Consider the following 14,264-nt stretch of genomic DNA (forward strand, 5'->3'; position numbering starts at 1 on the left):
TGAACAAACAGTACAACCAAGATGAGTAAGTCTCTAATTCAATAATTCTATCATTCAATTATTTGTGTAGTGATTAAATAGAATTCAAAATACAAAAGCTGTTCAACAAAAACAAAATAGCACTAGGTGTGGTGGCATACACACACATAGTGAGTGAGCAACAGAGAGAGAGAGAGAGAGAGAGAGAGATTGAATGAGTTCCAATCCAGCCAAAATGGGTTTATTAACCTAGAGTAGCCAAGCATTATACCAAGCTCAGAATTCAGAAGAATCTCATTCTCAATGTCAGGTGATTAAATTCAGAGATAAGGAGGCTGAATGCTCCTTAAGATATTCATTACATTTCCTTCTATAAACAAAAATAGCAATTTTTTTTTTTTACATTGAAGAAAACATCTCCCTAAATTGTCTATTTCTGCTATTCCAAATTGAGAAACTAAGAAAAGTGAACTCTTCCAATGGACACAAGCAATGGTGTCAAGAGTCCAACAACTCCAAGTCCTTCCCATTACATGTGGCCTGCATGACAGGATCGTTCCGAAAATACGTCATGCCAAATGATGTGTGCTTTGTATACTTGTGTGGTAAAATATAAATGACATAAAATTATATTTATAAAAGATAAATAACAAAATTAGAATGTGCAGTTCAGTGACATTAGTACACTGACATTTGCACAGAAACATTATTTTTGTTCCACATTCTTCAAATTTCTCATTTTCTAGGGTGCATCCCCTCCATACACAACCAAGTTACAACACAGGTACAACCCTAAATTGATCAAATCGTTCTAAAGAATAAGTCTCAGGCCCTGTGTAATCAGCTTAACACTGCAGTTGCTTTCACAACTGCTACATCTTGTGTTTTAAGGGAATAAAGACTTAACAACTCTGTTACAAGGATTTTGAAGGTACGATATTCCTTTACTCAGTAGAAAATGCTCAGATCAGCAGGGCGTGATGGCACACACCTATAATCCCAGCACTCAGGAGGCTGAGGCAGGATTACTATGAATTCAAAATTACCTGCACTGCACAGTGAGACCCTATCTCAAAGAACAGCCACAAAGAAAAAGCTCAGATATCTTCCTTTATATTATATCCACAACTATCTATGGTTTTATAATGAGCCACATAGAATTAAAGGCTCTATTCAAACAATCAAGGCAATTTTCATAATAGATATTCCATATACACCTACAGACACATGCTATAACATTCTGTCATCAACAGATAAAGAACAAAATACATTTGCCCTCATCAATCTGCTACATATGGCCTATCATACTAACAACCAATTTTCCACTGCCCATGCTGCTCATTAATTTTTCAAAATGTTATGGCATTTGAATAATCCTGGGACGTGAACTACCACAAGGCAATCAACATGACAAAACTGCACTTTAACATTATGACTAGCTATAAAATGTCAGTTCTGCCAAATAACAGTTTCTCTTATGAATTTTTCTGGTTTTTTTTATTTTTTAAACAGGTAAGAATGTTTCTGAGAAAAACAGCCATCTCAGGTATTATCTGTACCGATGGCTAAACTACCAGAAAGAAGTTCTCTCCCTATACTCAGTAGTAAAGGCTGAGTTACTGAGAAAATACAGACTGGTGATCATCTCCTCAGTACTGCCTCCTCCGCCTCATGGGTTAAGCGTGGAGGAAACACCGCTGGATGACCCTAGGAACACCACTGGCAGGACCACTGCTATAAAGACAGAACCATCACCAATGAGAAGCCCCAAGAACACTAGAATGGCAAGATCTAAGTAAACACACTGAGCATTTTTCAAGCTGCAATTATAAACCAATTTGCAATGGAAATCATTTAATAAAATCATTCATAGCTTTAAGGATCCCCTGTGAAATCCTAACTATTAGCACGACAAATCCACATTTCTTATGTGTAAGCAGACCAGTAAATAATGAACTTATCACTGAGCCCTTGTGTCTTCATACATACCTGCTCTGGGCTAGATCTGCTCATCTAACAGGCTGCCAGTCTTCATCTGGGATAAAAGAATTTTGCTATGTGATGCGGATAAAGATCCAAGGATTAAATCAGAAAAGTAGCCATTCACGAAACAAAGATTTAAAATCAACACCAAGAGTTACAATTGTTTAAATGTAATGGCATGGCTCAAACTGGTCAACTGATGAATCAACCCCACATTTTTGTAGAGAAATCATCAAGCAGTAATAGCACTGCATTTAAGGTTTCTAGGAACCTTTGTCTTAAGCTTTGTGTTTTCGTATCTATACTTACATTAGAATTTGTAACATTCCTGAAGGCTAAAGAGCAAACACTACCTTGGCAAATTGTAGACGGAAACACTAAGCCAAATCAAGGTCATGTTAGTGGGGGTTTTTGTTTTGTTGTTTTTAATGTATTTGGTACACAGTCTCACCACGCAGCTCGGACTCATAGTGATCTTCCTGTTTCAGCCTCCCGTGCGCTGGGATTACAAGTGTGTGCCACCACGCCCAGTCTCAGTGGCCAGCTCAGCTGGAGTCCTTTGTGTGACGGAACTGGTCACAAGAATTAGGTGAATACAAATTTAGCACAATGCCCTATTCATAATTAACCACACTGCCCTGTTCCACAGAGTCAAATCCTCAATCTACTCTATACCTAGTACTGTGCTCAGAAATGTATGTTAGCATTCAATTTAATTCTTTGAGTTAGATGTCATTATTAACCTCATTTTACAAACATAGAAACTGAGGGGTAGAAAAGTAAACTGGCCAAAGTACCTCGGTACATTAGGGGCTTGGATTTCAATCCAGGGACTGACCCAAAAGTCCTGTTCTTAATTACTACCCAGTTTAGCCTTCCAAACCACTAATGTTGGTACACGCCGTTCCAGAAAACAGAACACTAGTCAAATATTTTCATCTACATAGGCTTACTAGACATGACTCCAGTCTTTATTTGCTCATTTGAAGAAAGTTATGATAAAACCTTCCTCCACACAGAGTTGTTGCACAGATAAAACTTTTAATAAAGTGCTGCTCAAATGAAAAGTAAGACTGTTCTCAAGAATACATTACGACCACACTACTATGTTCATATAAATTGAGTAGGAATATAACTTAGGATTACCATATAAGTCCTGAAGTCCAGTAGTTCTCATAGACAGGGAGGTCATACGAAAGCCCTTCCCAGTTCTTTTTTTTTTTGGTGGAACCGGGGATTGAACTCAGGCCCTTGCGCTTGCCAGGGAAGCGCTTATTCCACTGAGGCTTCTCCCCGGCCCCCTCCTTCCCAGTTCTGATTCCTTATCTGAAAGAAGTATTCATGAAAATTAGATCTGTTCCTCACACGATTATTCAGTTGACCTCTACGGCACCCACATTAGTACTGTAGTCAATTGACCACATAAACTTAGGAGTTAATATAGTCAAACTGAAATCCTGTCTTGGCTGTTAACTGACCTAGAATAGAACAGCAAACTAGTGACGTTATGTAAGCCCAGCAGAGTGACTGCCTTGCACACATCATCCAGGAAATAAACTTTAGTTGCTACTTACAGAATGTCAGTTTGCTGGGTGGTCAACTTGAATCTCTTCAAAGTAGTGAAGAGGTAGCTATTCCAGAGCTGTGAGTTCGATAACAAGTCCAAATCTGCTTCTTTGTACCTAGATCATTATTTTATTGACTTGTAAAGCAAAACAGAATAAATTCACTTCCTATTTGACGTAGAAACATAATCCAAGTGTGTAAGAATTTAAACATTAGCCATAACACAAGAAAAAGCCATCTTTTCCCAGTTCTAAATAACAGATGGTACAAAAAGGTGTGCATTTCAATACAACTAGTTTTATTTATTCATTTATTATTAAACAAAAGAAATAGTCTAAAAGCAAATGCAAGTATGTACCAAGGGATGGGCATGACCTGGTACTTACAAAGGAGCTTCAGTGTACAATGGAAACAGTATATAGTGTTGTGTGCTTGAGTAATCTGGAGATGAAAGTTAACTAAAAGAGCTCTGCCAAACAATCAGCATGAAAAAGGAGGGAAAAAACCACTAGAAGTCGCTTCCAGAGAACTATGTTGTGGCAGCATGAGAACTGGCATCAACTCACAGTCTTCTCATTTTCCCCATTTTCTATAATTTTCCTCTTTTTCTCATCTGTTTTTTTCTTGAAGATGTTATTTCGGTAAAACTGAAGTTCTTTGATGCTTTCACTAATGTCATCAAGTGCCCTATAAGCAAACATACCACACTGAATAAAATGTCCAAAATTAGAGATGGAATTATTTTATAAACTTAAGTAACTTAAGAACAACAAGTTACTATAAATGCTACTATCCAGAATCACCAAGAAATGGAACATTTCAGTAACGCAGAGGCAAGTTTTTTAAAAAAGCTTTTTATTTTGTTTTGGGTTTTTTTTTTGGTTTTTTTTTTTTTTGGTTTTGTTTTGTTTTTTGTATTTTAGGGAAGGGTCTACAGAGTGTTCAGGGTCTCACTACTAGACCAGACTTGTAGTGATCCACCTGTTTACAGCCTCCCAAGAGCTGGGATTACAGACGCGCACCACCACGCCCAGTCTCAATTGCCTTCTCAGGATGCCCCGGGGGCAGGGCCAGCACAGCAGGCCCCAGGATCAAACCTCGGCCCCTGAGCCTGCTTGCAGGCGCTTTAATCCACTGAGCTATTTGGCTGGCCCTAAAAAAACTTTTGATGATTAACAAAACTTGTAAAACATAGATTAAAACTCCCCAAACTGTTCCATAAGATGGTAATGTGTGTTCTAGGACAAGAAAAAAAATTCCAGGGTAAAGAAAGTTTAGGAAAAGCTAAGTATTTCTAGAGTTCTCTGCAAAGCATTTAATAAATTAATGTGCATCATAAATTCCTAAGGAGCCAAAGTGTTCAGTATTTCTCTACAACTGTGAAATATTTATAAACAGTATATGAAATAGTTTGAGAAACTGTGCAAGGTTTAACATCCCTCAACTATACAATGATACCCTTGAACAAAACTCGTGACTCATTCATCATAATAAACATCAATTATCAGATCAGACAGTACCTAGCCATAAAAGAGAATCCACCTCCTCTCCTGATTGGTTATATAGTTCTATAACCAATGGCAGCTTACCTATAATAGCTTTTCTCTTCCAAAATGTGAGTTCTCACCCGCTATCATCTCAGAAATTAGCTAACCAAAATTATTAGAACAGTATTCAAGGAAGTAAGTTCTGAGTGATGGGCTAAGGGCCTCTTACAGAAAATGGAATGTACAAACTTCATAACAATCATTCCTGTGGCTAGGCTGTTACAAACAATCTGCTTTCTAAGGTCCTGGGTATATGAAGAGAGCTTCAGTTGTCAAAAATACAGCCTCTAGCTACGGTACACAATTTGTCATAATACTTAAGTATCAAGACACATGTGAAACCCCATAGTAATTTTATAAACCACAATACAGCAAAACCCAACCAATCCAGGGCTGGGGCTATAGCTCAGTGGCACAGGTGCTAGCCTGACAAGTGCAAGGTCCTGAGTTCAATCCTCAATACCAAAAACAAAAAAAATCCCAACCAATCCCAACCCAGACATAAGACTTTAGTGATTAATTATGCCACTTGGTGAGAACATCCATGTGTCACTACAGAAATACCAATGTGTTTTACAACAGAGGGCTTCATCAAAACTTTTTTAGGGGCATTACGTAATGATAAACAATCCAGGTATATTAGTACTATTCTAAAAATCCAAAAAATTCTAAAATCTAAGACATTTCAAGCCCTACGTATTCTAGAACTGAACTGCCATGCTCTACTCCAGCCACATCCAATAAAAATACCCAAGATGCTAGGCAGTCAGGATGCCAGGGCAAGAGGATTGTAAGTTTGAGACTTATCTGGCAATTCAACAAGATCTTGTCTCAAAAAATTAAAAAAGGGTTGAGGAGGATGTAAGCTCAGCAGTAAATGCCTAGCATGCACAAGGCCCTCAATTCAATCCCCAGTTCCATACCCAAAAAAAAAAAAAAAAAAAAAAAAAAAAAAAAAAAAAAAAATCACACTATCCACGTGGGACTAATCTGTCTCAAACTGCATTGCATAGAATGTGAACTCAGTATTAAGTGAACCAAGACTACAGTTAAAAGCCAAATCAGGTTTCATGTTTCTAAAAAACTACAAAAGAAAATGGAAATGGTCCAATACATTTGATGCAAAAGATCTCTAACCTCACTGTGTACTTATGCCCAATGCAAAATAACCTGAAAATGTCAACACAGGACATCAGTATTATACAACTATACACAAAGTGTTCTAATTTCAAATGACAAGAAAATTCATGTTGCTTCTCTCTAGGAAGATTATAGATTACGTCATCGAGTATAAATCAAGTTACCTAAAAGTTGTGAAACTATAATGTAGTCTGAAATCACAAGACAAAAAAAAAAAAAAAAAAAAAAAAAAAAAAAAAAAAGACTACACAATCCTCTTCGGAATGGAATACCTGAATCCTGACCAGAATTCCTGATATCTTAATAAAATTACCTTTCTTCCTTTTGACCTCTACCTTTCCCTAAGGAAGAAGAGTGGAGAAGAGACACTAATTTAGAAATGACATACGTCGGGCTGACAAGCACCGGGGGCCCACTCTTACCTGTGAGAGGCAGCCTTCTTTGGTGCAAATTCATATTCCTCTGGATACCAGCGTCTACACACAGCAGAAATGGAACTCTCAAAGGAAAATGTCTCAAATAATAGCTACCTCCTTCAAGTAATTAATTAACACTGAAAAAGACATTTGGGTTGGATTCTCACATTGCCTCTGCCTACCATCCTACCATCCACCTTTTCCTCTCTTCAATGTATTTATTTTCTTTCAGCAAATTCATCAATGGAGAGGGTTCCTGAATGTCTAGCTCCAGCTCAGCCCTTCTGGGTCTCTGCCCTAAATATCCAACTGCCTACTAGACAGCACATAAACGCTCACCAGACACTTTAAAACATATATAAACCCACACTCAGCCTTCTCAATAGCTCCCACCCATCCACCAAATCTAGTCTTCCTCTAATTTTCCCTTTTCTTAGAACAGTTCCAACTCTACCTATGCTGCCCAAACTCCAAATGCCAGAATCACTGTCTACTCTTCCTTTTCCTCATTTGAGCCTTTGGCATCCTGCCAACTAAGCCTCTCCAGTATTCTATTTCCATTCCCCTCCCCCACAACCTCTCACTTTGCTAGGTCATAGGTCATTTTTCTCCTTCCAAGGTGATTGTCTCCCTTATTTCCCTATTCCTTTTTCTTCCCACTTTATAATCTGAATGATCTAATTATATTATCCATTCTTCTAAACATTATCAAAGGAATCCCATCCCTTACTAACCTCAACGGAACTATGCACAAGCCCTTCACACTTTATTTAGCCTTGCGTCCTGCCTTTGCCAACCTCCCATCTTGCACTCCAGCATTATCAAATTATCTATAATTCTTGCACACATTTGCCTTTGGCTTCCTGCTCCTTCACATTCTCATCTCTGCCCACTCTCAGGAATGTAATATCCTTAAACGCCTTAAAAAACTTTCCTTCTTTAAACTGAAAAGCTATTTCCTGCGTACAGCTTTCTGACTCCCATTCCTCTGCTCCAGCATGGCCACGTATTCCTTCTCCAGCTCCCTCACAGTCTACATGCATTCTTGTCACGGAAGTCATCTCCCAGTACATTGTTAGAGCGTGTTTTCTATATTTCTCCCAACCCACTAGGTTCTCAACTACTTAAGAGCTTTTCCTCCATATGTTCCCAGCAGATAAGCCAACTCCTGGCACAAAGTGAGTGCTCCACACATTTTCAGATGAAATTTATACGGAGACTTTTGATGTTTCGCCCAAGTCTCACTAGCGAGGAAAAATTAAGATCTTGTACAAGAACGGGAAAGATACATGCCCAGTTAGCACCCTCAGCTCTATTCAATTATTTTCCACAAATTTTCAATTAAAACATGTTAAATAAGGCAAGTTAATGGACCCTAAATAGAACCCTTACCTGCACAGTTCTTTAACAGTGCTCACATCAATTATCCTATAATGGAGATGTTTCATGAACTGGGGCATGTATTTGTCAAGAAACTTCTTATCTGCATGAACTGAATTTCCTAGAAAGACATGAAGCATACTGCATCTCTGTATTTCTAGTGGTACACAACAGGATATAGTCATAAATTGTATTTGAAATAATTTTAATCCAAACAATTCCTATAAGCATCTCTAAATTTCTAAATCAGTATTGAGTGTGTCTTACTAGTTTCCAAATGCAGATTTCCCAGTTTCTAGTCAGTCTAGCTAGAAGATAATAAATTAGTAAATGGCTCTTATGTACTAAAAGATCATTCCACATGCTTAAAATACATAAATGTACTTGTTTTTCATGCCAGATGTGCAAACTTTCTCCCAGTGTCAAAAAATTCACACCACTAACACTTAAAATTTAGCTGAATTATAAGTAGATAAAACTTTATTTACAATCCAAATGTTTAAACAGATCATATCCATATTCATATTTCCATACAGAAATTAAAAACACTAAATTTTAAATAGACATCAGCCACATTGGCTGGAGAAAACATTTATACAATATATGCTCTCATACGTAATGCCAAACTTTTCTTTATGAATGTTTAAGGAAAGTGTTATCACATTAACTTACACATACAAATACAAATACACCTCCAAGAACATTTCTCTCTCACAGTGTCAGTCCTCTAATAATTCTGATACACCTGGCCTTGTTTCCTTAGAAAGTCAATGTCATAAGCATTTAAAAAGAAAAGAAGGATGGGACAGAATTTCAAACTGACTAATAGGACATGATAATCAAATTAAATGTATAAGCTTTGAGTGAACACTGATTCAGAAACAATTAAACATTTTGAGAAACTCTGGATATGGGCTAGATGTCATATATTAAAGACTTTAATTTTTAATGCACTAATGATATTTTTACATAACAAAATATTCCTTAGGAGATACTTGATGAAGTTTTTAGGAATAAAGTGTCATGATGACTGCAATTTTCTTTTAAATGTTCAAAAAAAATAGTAAAATAAAAATGACACAAGGATAATAATTACTAAATCCAACTTTTCCATGCATTTGAAATATTTCCACAACAAAGCTGGGGGGGGGGGATTTTCACTGAATTCATCTGTTTCTCAGATTCCATGTCAGATGTCAGACATTTCCCCAATCGTCATGTTGTAAACTACACAAGTAAACTTGAACACAAAAGCAAGATGTACAACCCAAATCAGGGTAAGTGGAAGACATGGATGATCTTGGCTGGTCTTTCTGGAACTTCAGTCTCCTGAACCACTACAATGGAAGACTATCTACAAGATATACATAGGATTAGATTTTACCTGCAAGTGGACAGAGCCCCGGAGGAGTCTGCTGTCGTACAAAGGACAGAAATTCATACTCTGCCTGCTGCAATGTAATTGTACTCTCCTTCACTGCCTTGGTAAGACCAGACTGCAAGAGAGAATCCCCAGCCCCCACCAGAAACACATGAAGTCAGTTTTTAAAGGTATCCAGAAATGAAATTTCACTTCTAAAATGGGCAAATATAATCACAGATGGACCAGTTTTAGAGCTCAGGTTCAAACTAAAACTTTACACAAACTTTTTTCTTAAAGAATCCAAGCCAAGTAAGTTATATTCCTCATTGTTAATAGCACTTCCACACAGTCAAAAAAGATGGTACTCAAAAGTCCAAAGACAGAACCTCTGGGAAGAAACAACTATTAACAGAAGAGCAGCATTCCCCCTTCTCTAAGAGTTGATGTCTAACCTTATCCAAAAGACTGACTTGAGTAATACTTGATAATCCACAATGCGTTCGCGACAGACTGAATGTAGGAGAGAAAAAAGAGGACATTCAGGAGAAGATGATCTCGAGAGGTCCCAAAGATGCAAAGTAAACAAGCAAGCAGTTTCCCAGGCTTGCCAAGCAATCTTCCTCTAACCCTTTTTCAATACCATCCAACAATGGTATAGGATTCAGATGTGGGTGCAACAAGCTCGTTACTGATCCCCAAAGCAGCAATCCTGTTATTTGGTAATGTTACCTTCCCATGATGCTCCTTACACCAATCGGACATGCTGTCCAGCAACTCATCTGGCTGCTTTATGATCAGGTTAGGACCCTGTGGAAGGAAAAAGCCATTAGTAACAAAGAATCTAAAAGAGTAACCTTGCTCTTACAAATAAAGCTTAGCAGTGCCTGCCAAGTGCAAGGTCCCGAGTTCAAGTCACAGTACAAAAAGAAATAAAGCTTGCCTACCTGATCGTTCTATCCAAAAAAGAAATAAGGACACTTTGGAACTCTCAGAGGAATGTTCCTTCATTCACTTATAAAGGCAAAAAAGAATACACACAACTCAAAACCACAATGTCTATTAATGGAAGGCAAATGTCTACCAGGATCCAGCAAACTATACTCCCTTTTTCTAGTTCATGTCTGTGACAGACAGACAAAAGAGAGACAGAGAAAGAGAGAGAAAGAGAGAAAAAGAGAGAAAAAGAGAAAGAGAGACCGGAGGTGAGCACGCTGAGGACTGCAACCAAGGCCTCAAAGTTACCACTAAGCCTGAGTTTTACATTTTTAAATAGTAAAGAATTATAAAAATAATAATAATAATAAATATCAGAGCTTTATGTGATTCAAAGCCTAAACTATTTAGTATCTGGCTTTTTCCAGAAAAAGTCTGCCAGTTCCTGATGATAAGTTCATTTTAAAAAATACCACTATTGCCAAGTATAAAAAGCAAATTTTGGAATATTAACACACAAATGATTTGATTTATACTTATTTTTTAAAATGTATGCATTTATATATGGATATACAACAACAAGGAAATACATAAATTTGGGGAAATAAAACAGGATTAGAGAAAAAACAAAATTCCAATAGATTACTGTTCACATACTTTAAAGTTACCCACTATATCTTTGAGAGTAGTTTTATAGTTTAAAAAAAAAAAGGCTCTGGGGAGAAAAAAAAAAATGGACCTCAAATTCTCAGCACTATTTAACCAGCGCTTTTTAACTGTGAGTCTTTTGGACAGAGTCCAGCAGTAACGAGCCTGACCAGCACATTAAAGCAAGCTTGTCTTTCTGGAAGAGAGTAATAACAATAAAAAAGTCCTCCTTCCTTCATCAGGATGTTAACAGGATAAAAGAAATTATACATACGAAAGTTCTTTGGTCTGTTTGCAAGAGAACTATTCTATATATTCAAAGTATTATGATTACCAGTGCTAAAAAGTTTGCCATCACTGGAAGAAGTGACTAGAATCAGCCTAAAATAACACTTCAGTCCTACAACAGAAAAGGAGCTTTAGCCAAATAAAGAAACTGGTGTTGGCAATCTCCACAGAGAAACAAAAAGTTTACTCTGATAGTTAAAAAACCTCATACTGTTTTTAAAAAAAAAAAAAAAGCTTCTAACAATGTTGGCAGAGAGCAAACTACCTATATATAAATCTACTAATTTAGTCTACAAGATCTGGTAGTTTAGTAAATTAAGTTATCCACAAAATAATTTCAGAATCCAATGCTTATGCCTCTACTTCATAAAACATTTTCCTCAAACCAATATGAGAATAAAACCTATTTTCCATAGAATGGATAGCCCCAAAGCTTTTTTTTTTTTTTTTAAGGAAAAAAAAAGAAGAATAATGAAAGAAAAACAACTTAATCTTCATCTGACTTAGTGTATTTAAAACAGCTCCACTAATCTGCAGCTGTGTGAACACAAACCCACATCTCCTCCAGGGCACATATCAACCTGCTGGGTCCATTAAACTGCCAGTATTTCACATTATATCAACAATCTAAGAAAAAAAAAACATGTCTTTGGCCAAGAGTAAGTAGGACCGGTAAAATAAAGACACTTCTCTTCCCTATTTGTCTCCAGTAAATTCCAAGTCACAAAAAAAGCAACCAGACCAAAAACTCAGGGCCTTATTTGTATAATGCTTAGAAGGAAAGTTATGAGAAATAGTCTAATGATTCTAAAGCCCTGTCAGGAACGTAAGTCCACCCTCTATAAATGCGACAGTTTATCTGGGAGATGCCTTCTCACCTCTTTTTCCTCCCTAAGAAATAAATGAAAGTCTGAAGTACAGATTTATGAAATTTATCCCCTGCCAGTAACCCATCAATCCTACCCTCTGGGACTTATTTCACCATCTCTACTTTCTCCCACAGGTTTTTTCCTTTCCTTTTTTCTTGGATACAGGTATTCTTTTAATAACTCTAAATGCTGCTGACAATATGAAACAGTCATCACAGTCAGGGATTTCATTCCCTCAAAGGAGACAGTATCAGGCATTGATTACATGTTTCAGGAGTGGCTGAAGCGCAACAGCTGTTTGTTTTGCTTAATGCTTCAGTTAAAGTGGCATGTAAAAACCTTTATCACGGCCATATGTCAACAAGAAAGCATTTCTAGAAATACTGTTAGAAGCAGAAGAAACACAAATCTTGAGAAAAAGGCAGTCAGAGCTCCTTAAGCACAGCTTCTGCATCACAGATTTAGCCAAAATCTGTGAAAGTTTGGAAGGAAAACATATGTACAATGTTTTTTCCTGTTATTCATCCTTAAACTAACATAGTCCTTAAACAACATAGCATAACTACTTGCATAAATTTCACATATCAGGAATTATAAATAATCCAGAGATCAGTGAAAGCATATAAGTGGATGTACATAGCTTCTATGTAAAGACTGTATGCCTTTAATATAAAGGACTTGAGTATCTGTACATTTTGTTCTCTTTAAAGGAGGCCTAGAACCAATGTCCTATGGATACAGAAGGACAACTGTATATGAAATCAAGTTAAACTCAAAGCTATGACATAAAGGTATAAACCTTGTTATGAGTCACCAAACCTGATGGGACCACCATTATTATTACTGGTTAGGAGCACTTTCCTGGGACTTCTTGGGTTAAACTAAAATGGCTTCCCTAATAACTAGCCCATCGGCCCAGGGCAAAGCACTCAACATCACTGCACCCAGAAGCCCTTAACGATAATGACAGCACCTATTTTATAGCTGATGTGAGGGCTAAGAGGGACTACAAAAACACAACTATGCCGTGCACACCGTAAACTCTCACTAAATGTAAATTTTTGACTTGGTTAACTGAAAAATTAACCAGGCTCTAAGATAAACCAGTTACTTTGAATCTAGTACCAATTCTACCATGACCTCAACTATTACTTTGGGCTGTAATCTATGTGGATCTCAATTGTTTTTTAAGTAACAAGACGGGAAAAAATGATTTTTAGATTTCCAATGCCCTCCAAACAGTAGGATTATGTTATATGGCATCACCTACTTCAGCCAAAATGTTAAGATCAGAGTCAGTTATCAGACAGGCCATCTCAATAATCTGGTCCTTCTCAATGTCCAATCCTGTCATCTGCAATAAAAAAATAAATATATAACACACAAAAAAAACCTCTTTCGGGCCTCTTGTACCCAAGCTTACTCAACAAGAATTCTCTGAAGCATATTCACTTTATATTCCGAAGCCAGAATAGAGACAATAATAACTTTCCTCGGACAAGTACTCAAAATACAAACGTGAATCTTCATTTACTCAACAAACACTTACCAAAGGCTTGCACTAACACTCATCCTAGCCTGGGACAGACGCAGAATAAGTAAAATTGAGACAGCCCTCAATTACAGAAAAGACAGATAATAACATCACTATACTTGGCAGTTCACAAAATTCTTCCGTTCACATCACTCGATCTTCGCCACAATCTAATGCAGAGAGTACCTATGATTTGCATCTCTGCATCTCATGGAGAGAAAAAACGAGCCTCGAGGGGGAAGGGGCAAAAGGTCCTGGCAAGAAGCGTGCGTTAACACCGATGGGATGGGAATCGGGTCCGGGTCCCAATCGCGGACTCCTGCCAGCAGCGACAGTGCCACAATCGACCCCTCTCTTCGGGCCTCACGTTCCTCGGCTGAGGGAGGACCGAGAGGGGTAAGGCTGAGTCACCTCCGAGTCCCATTACTTCCAGGAGGGTCCTTTAAGGTTTTGTGGGGGAAGGGAGAAGCGCGCCGCCCAGCCCCGCCCCCACCCGCGACCCGGAGCCCGGAGACGGCGGGGCGAGCGTTGAAGTCCGCGTCCGGGCGGGCGAGAGCCCCGGGCGACTCCTCCCTTCCGAGAAGCTGCGGCGGCCCGGCACCGACCCAGCCCAGCCCG

At 37.9% G+C, this 14,264-nt stretch overlaps 1 protein-coding gene across 2 annotated transcripts in view; it reads right to left on the reverse strand.

Annotated features, from left to right (window-relative positions):
- Window positions 1-3,805: 3,805 nt before the first annotated feature.
- Rexo2 (RNA exonuclease 2) overlaps window positions 3,806-14,264 on the reverse strand; it is an 11,886-nt gene continuing 1,427 nt past the window's right edge. The window contains exons 1-7 of one of the 2 annotated variants that reach the window (XM_023721210.1): window positions 13,833-14,055; window positions 13,383-13,466; window positions 10,104-10,181; window positions 9,396-9,507; window positions 8,024-8,132; window positions 6,638-6,691; window positions 3,806-4,215 (exon numbers count right to left, since the gene is read on the reverse strand). In XM_023721210.1, the coding sequence (XP_023576978.1) occupies window positions 4,086-4,215; window positions 6,638-6,691; window positions 8,024-8,132; window positions 9,396-9,507; window positions 10,104-10,181; window positions 13,383-13,466 (567 nt within the window). In that variant the 5' untranslated portion in view covers window positions 13,833-14,055 and the 3' untranslated portion in view covers window positions 3,806-4,085. Of the gene's footprint in view, window positions 4,216-6,637; window positions 6,692-8,023; window positions 8,133-9,395; window positions 9,508-10,103; window positions 10,182-13,382; window positions 13,467-13,832; window positions 14,056-14,264 lie in introns of those variants that run through there. The other variant, XM_023721209.1, reaches the window with a different exon arrangement.

This window comes from Octodon degus, unplaced genomic scaffold (genome assembly GCF_000260255.1).
Source record: "Octodon degus isolate 3935 unplaced genomic scaffold, OctDeg1.0 scaffold00080, whole genome shotgun sequence".
NCBI lineage: Eukaryota > Metazoa > Chordata > Mammalia > Rodentia > Octodontidae > Octodon > Octodon degus.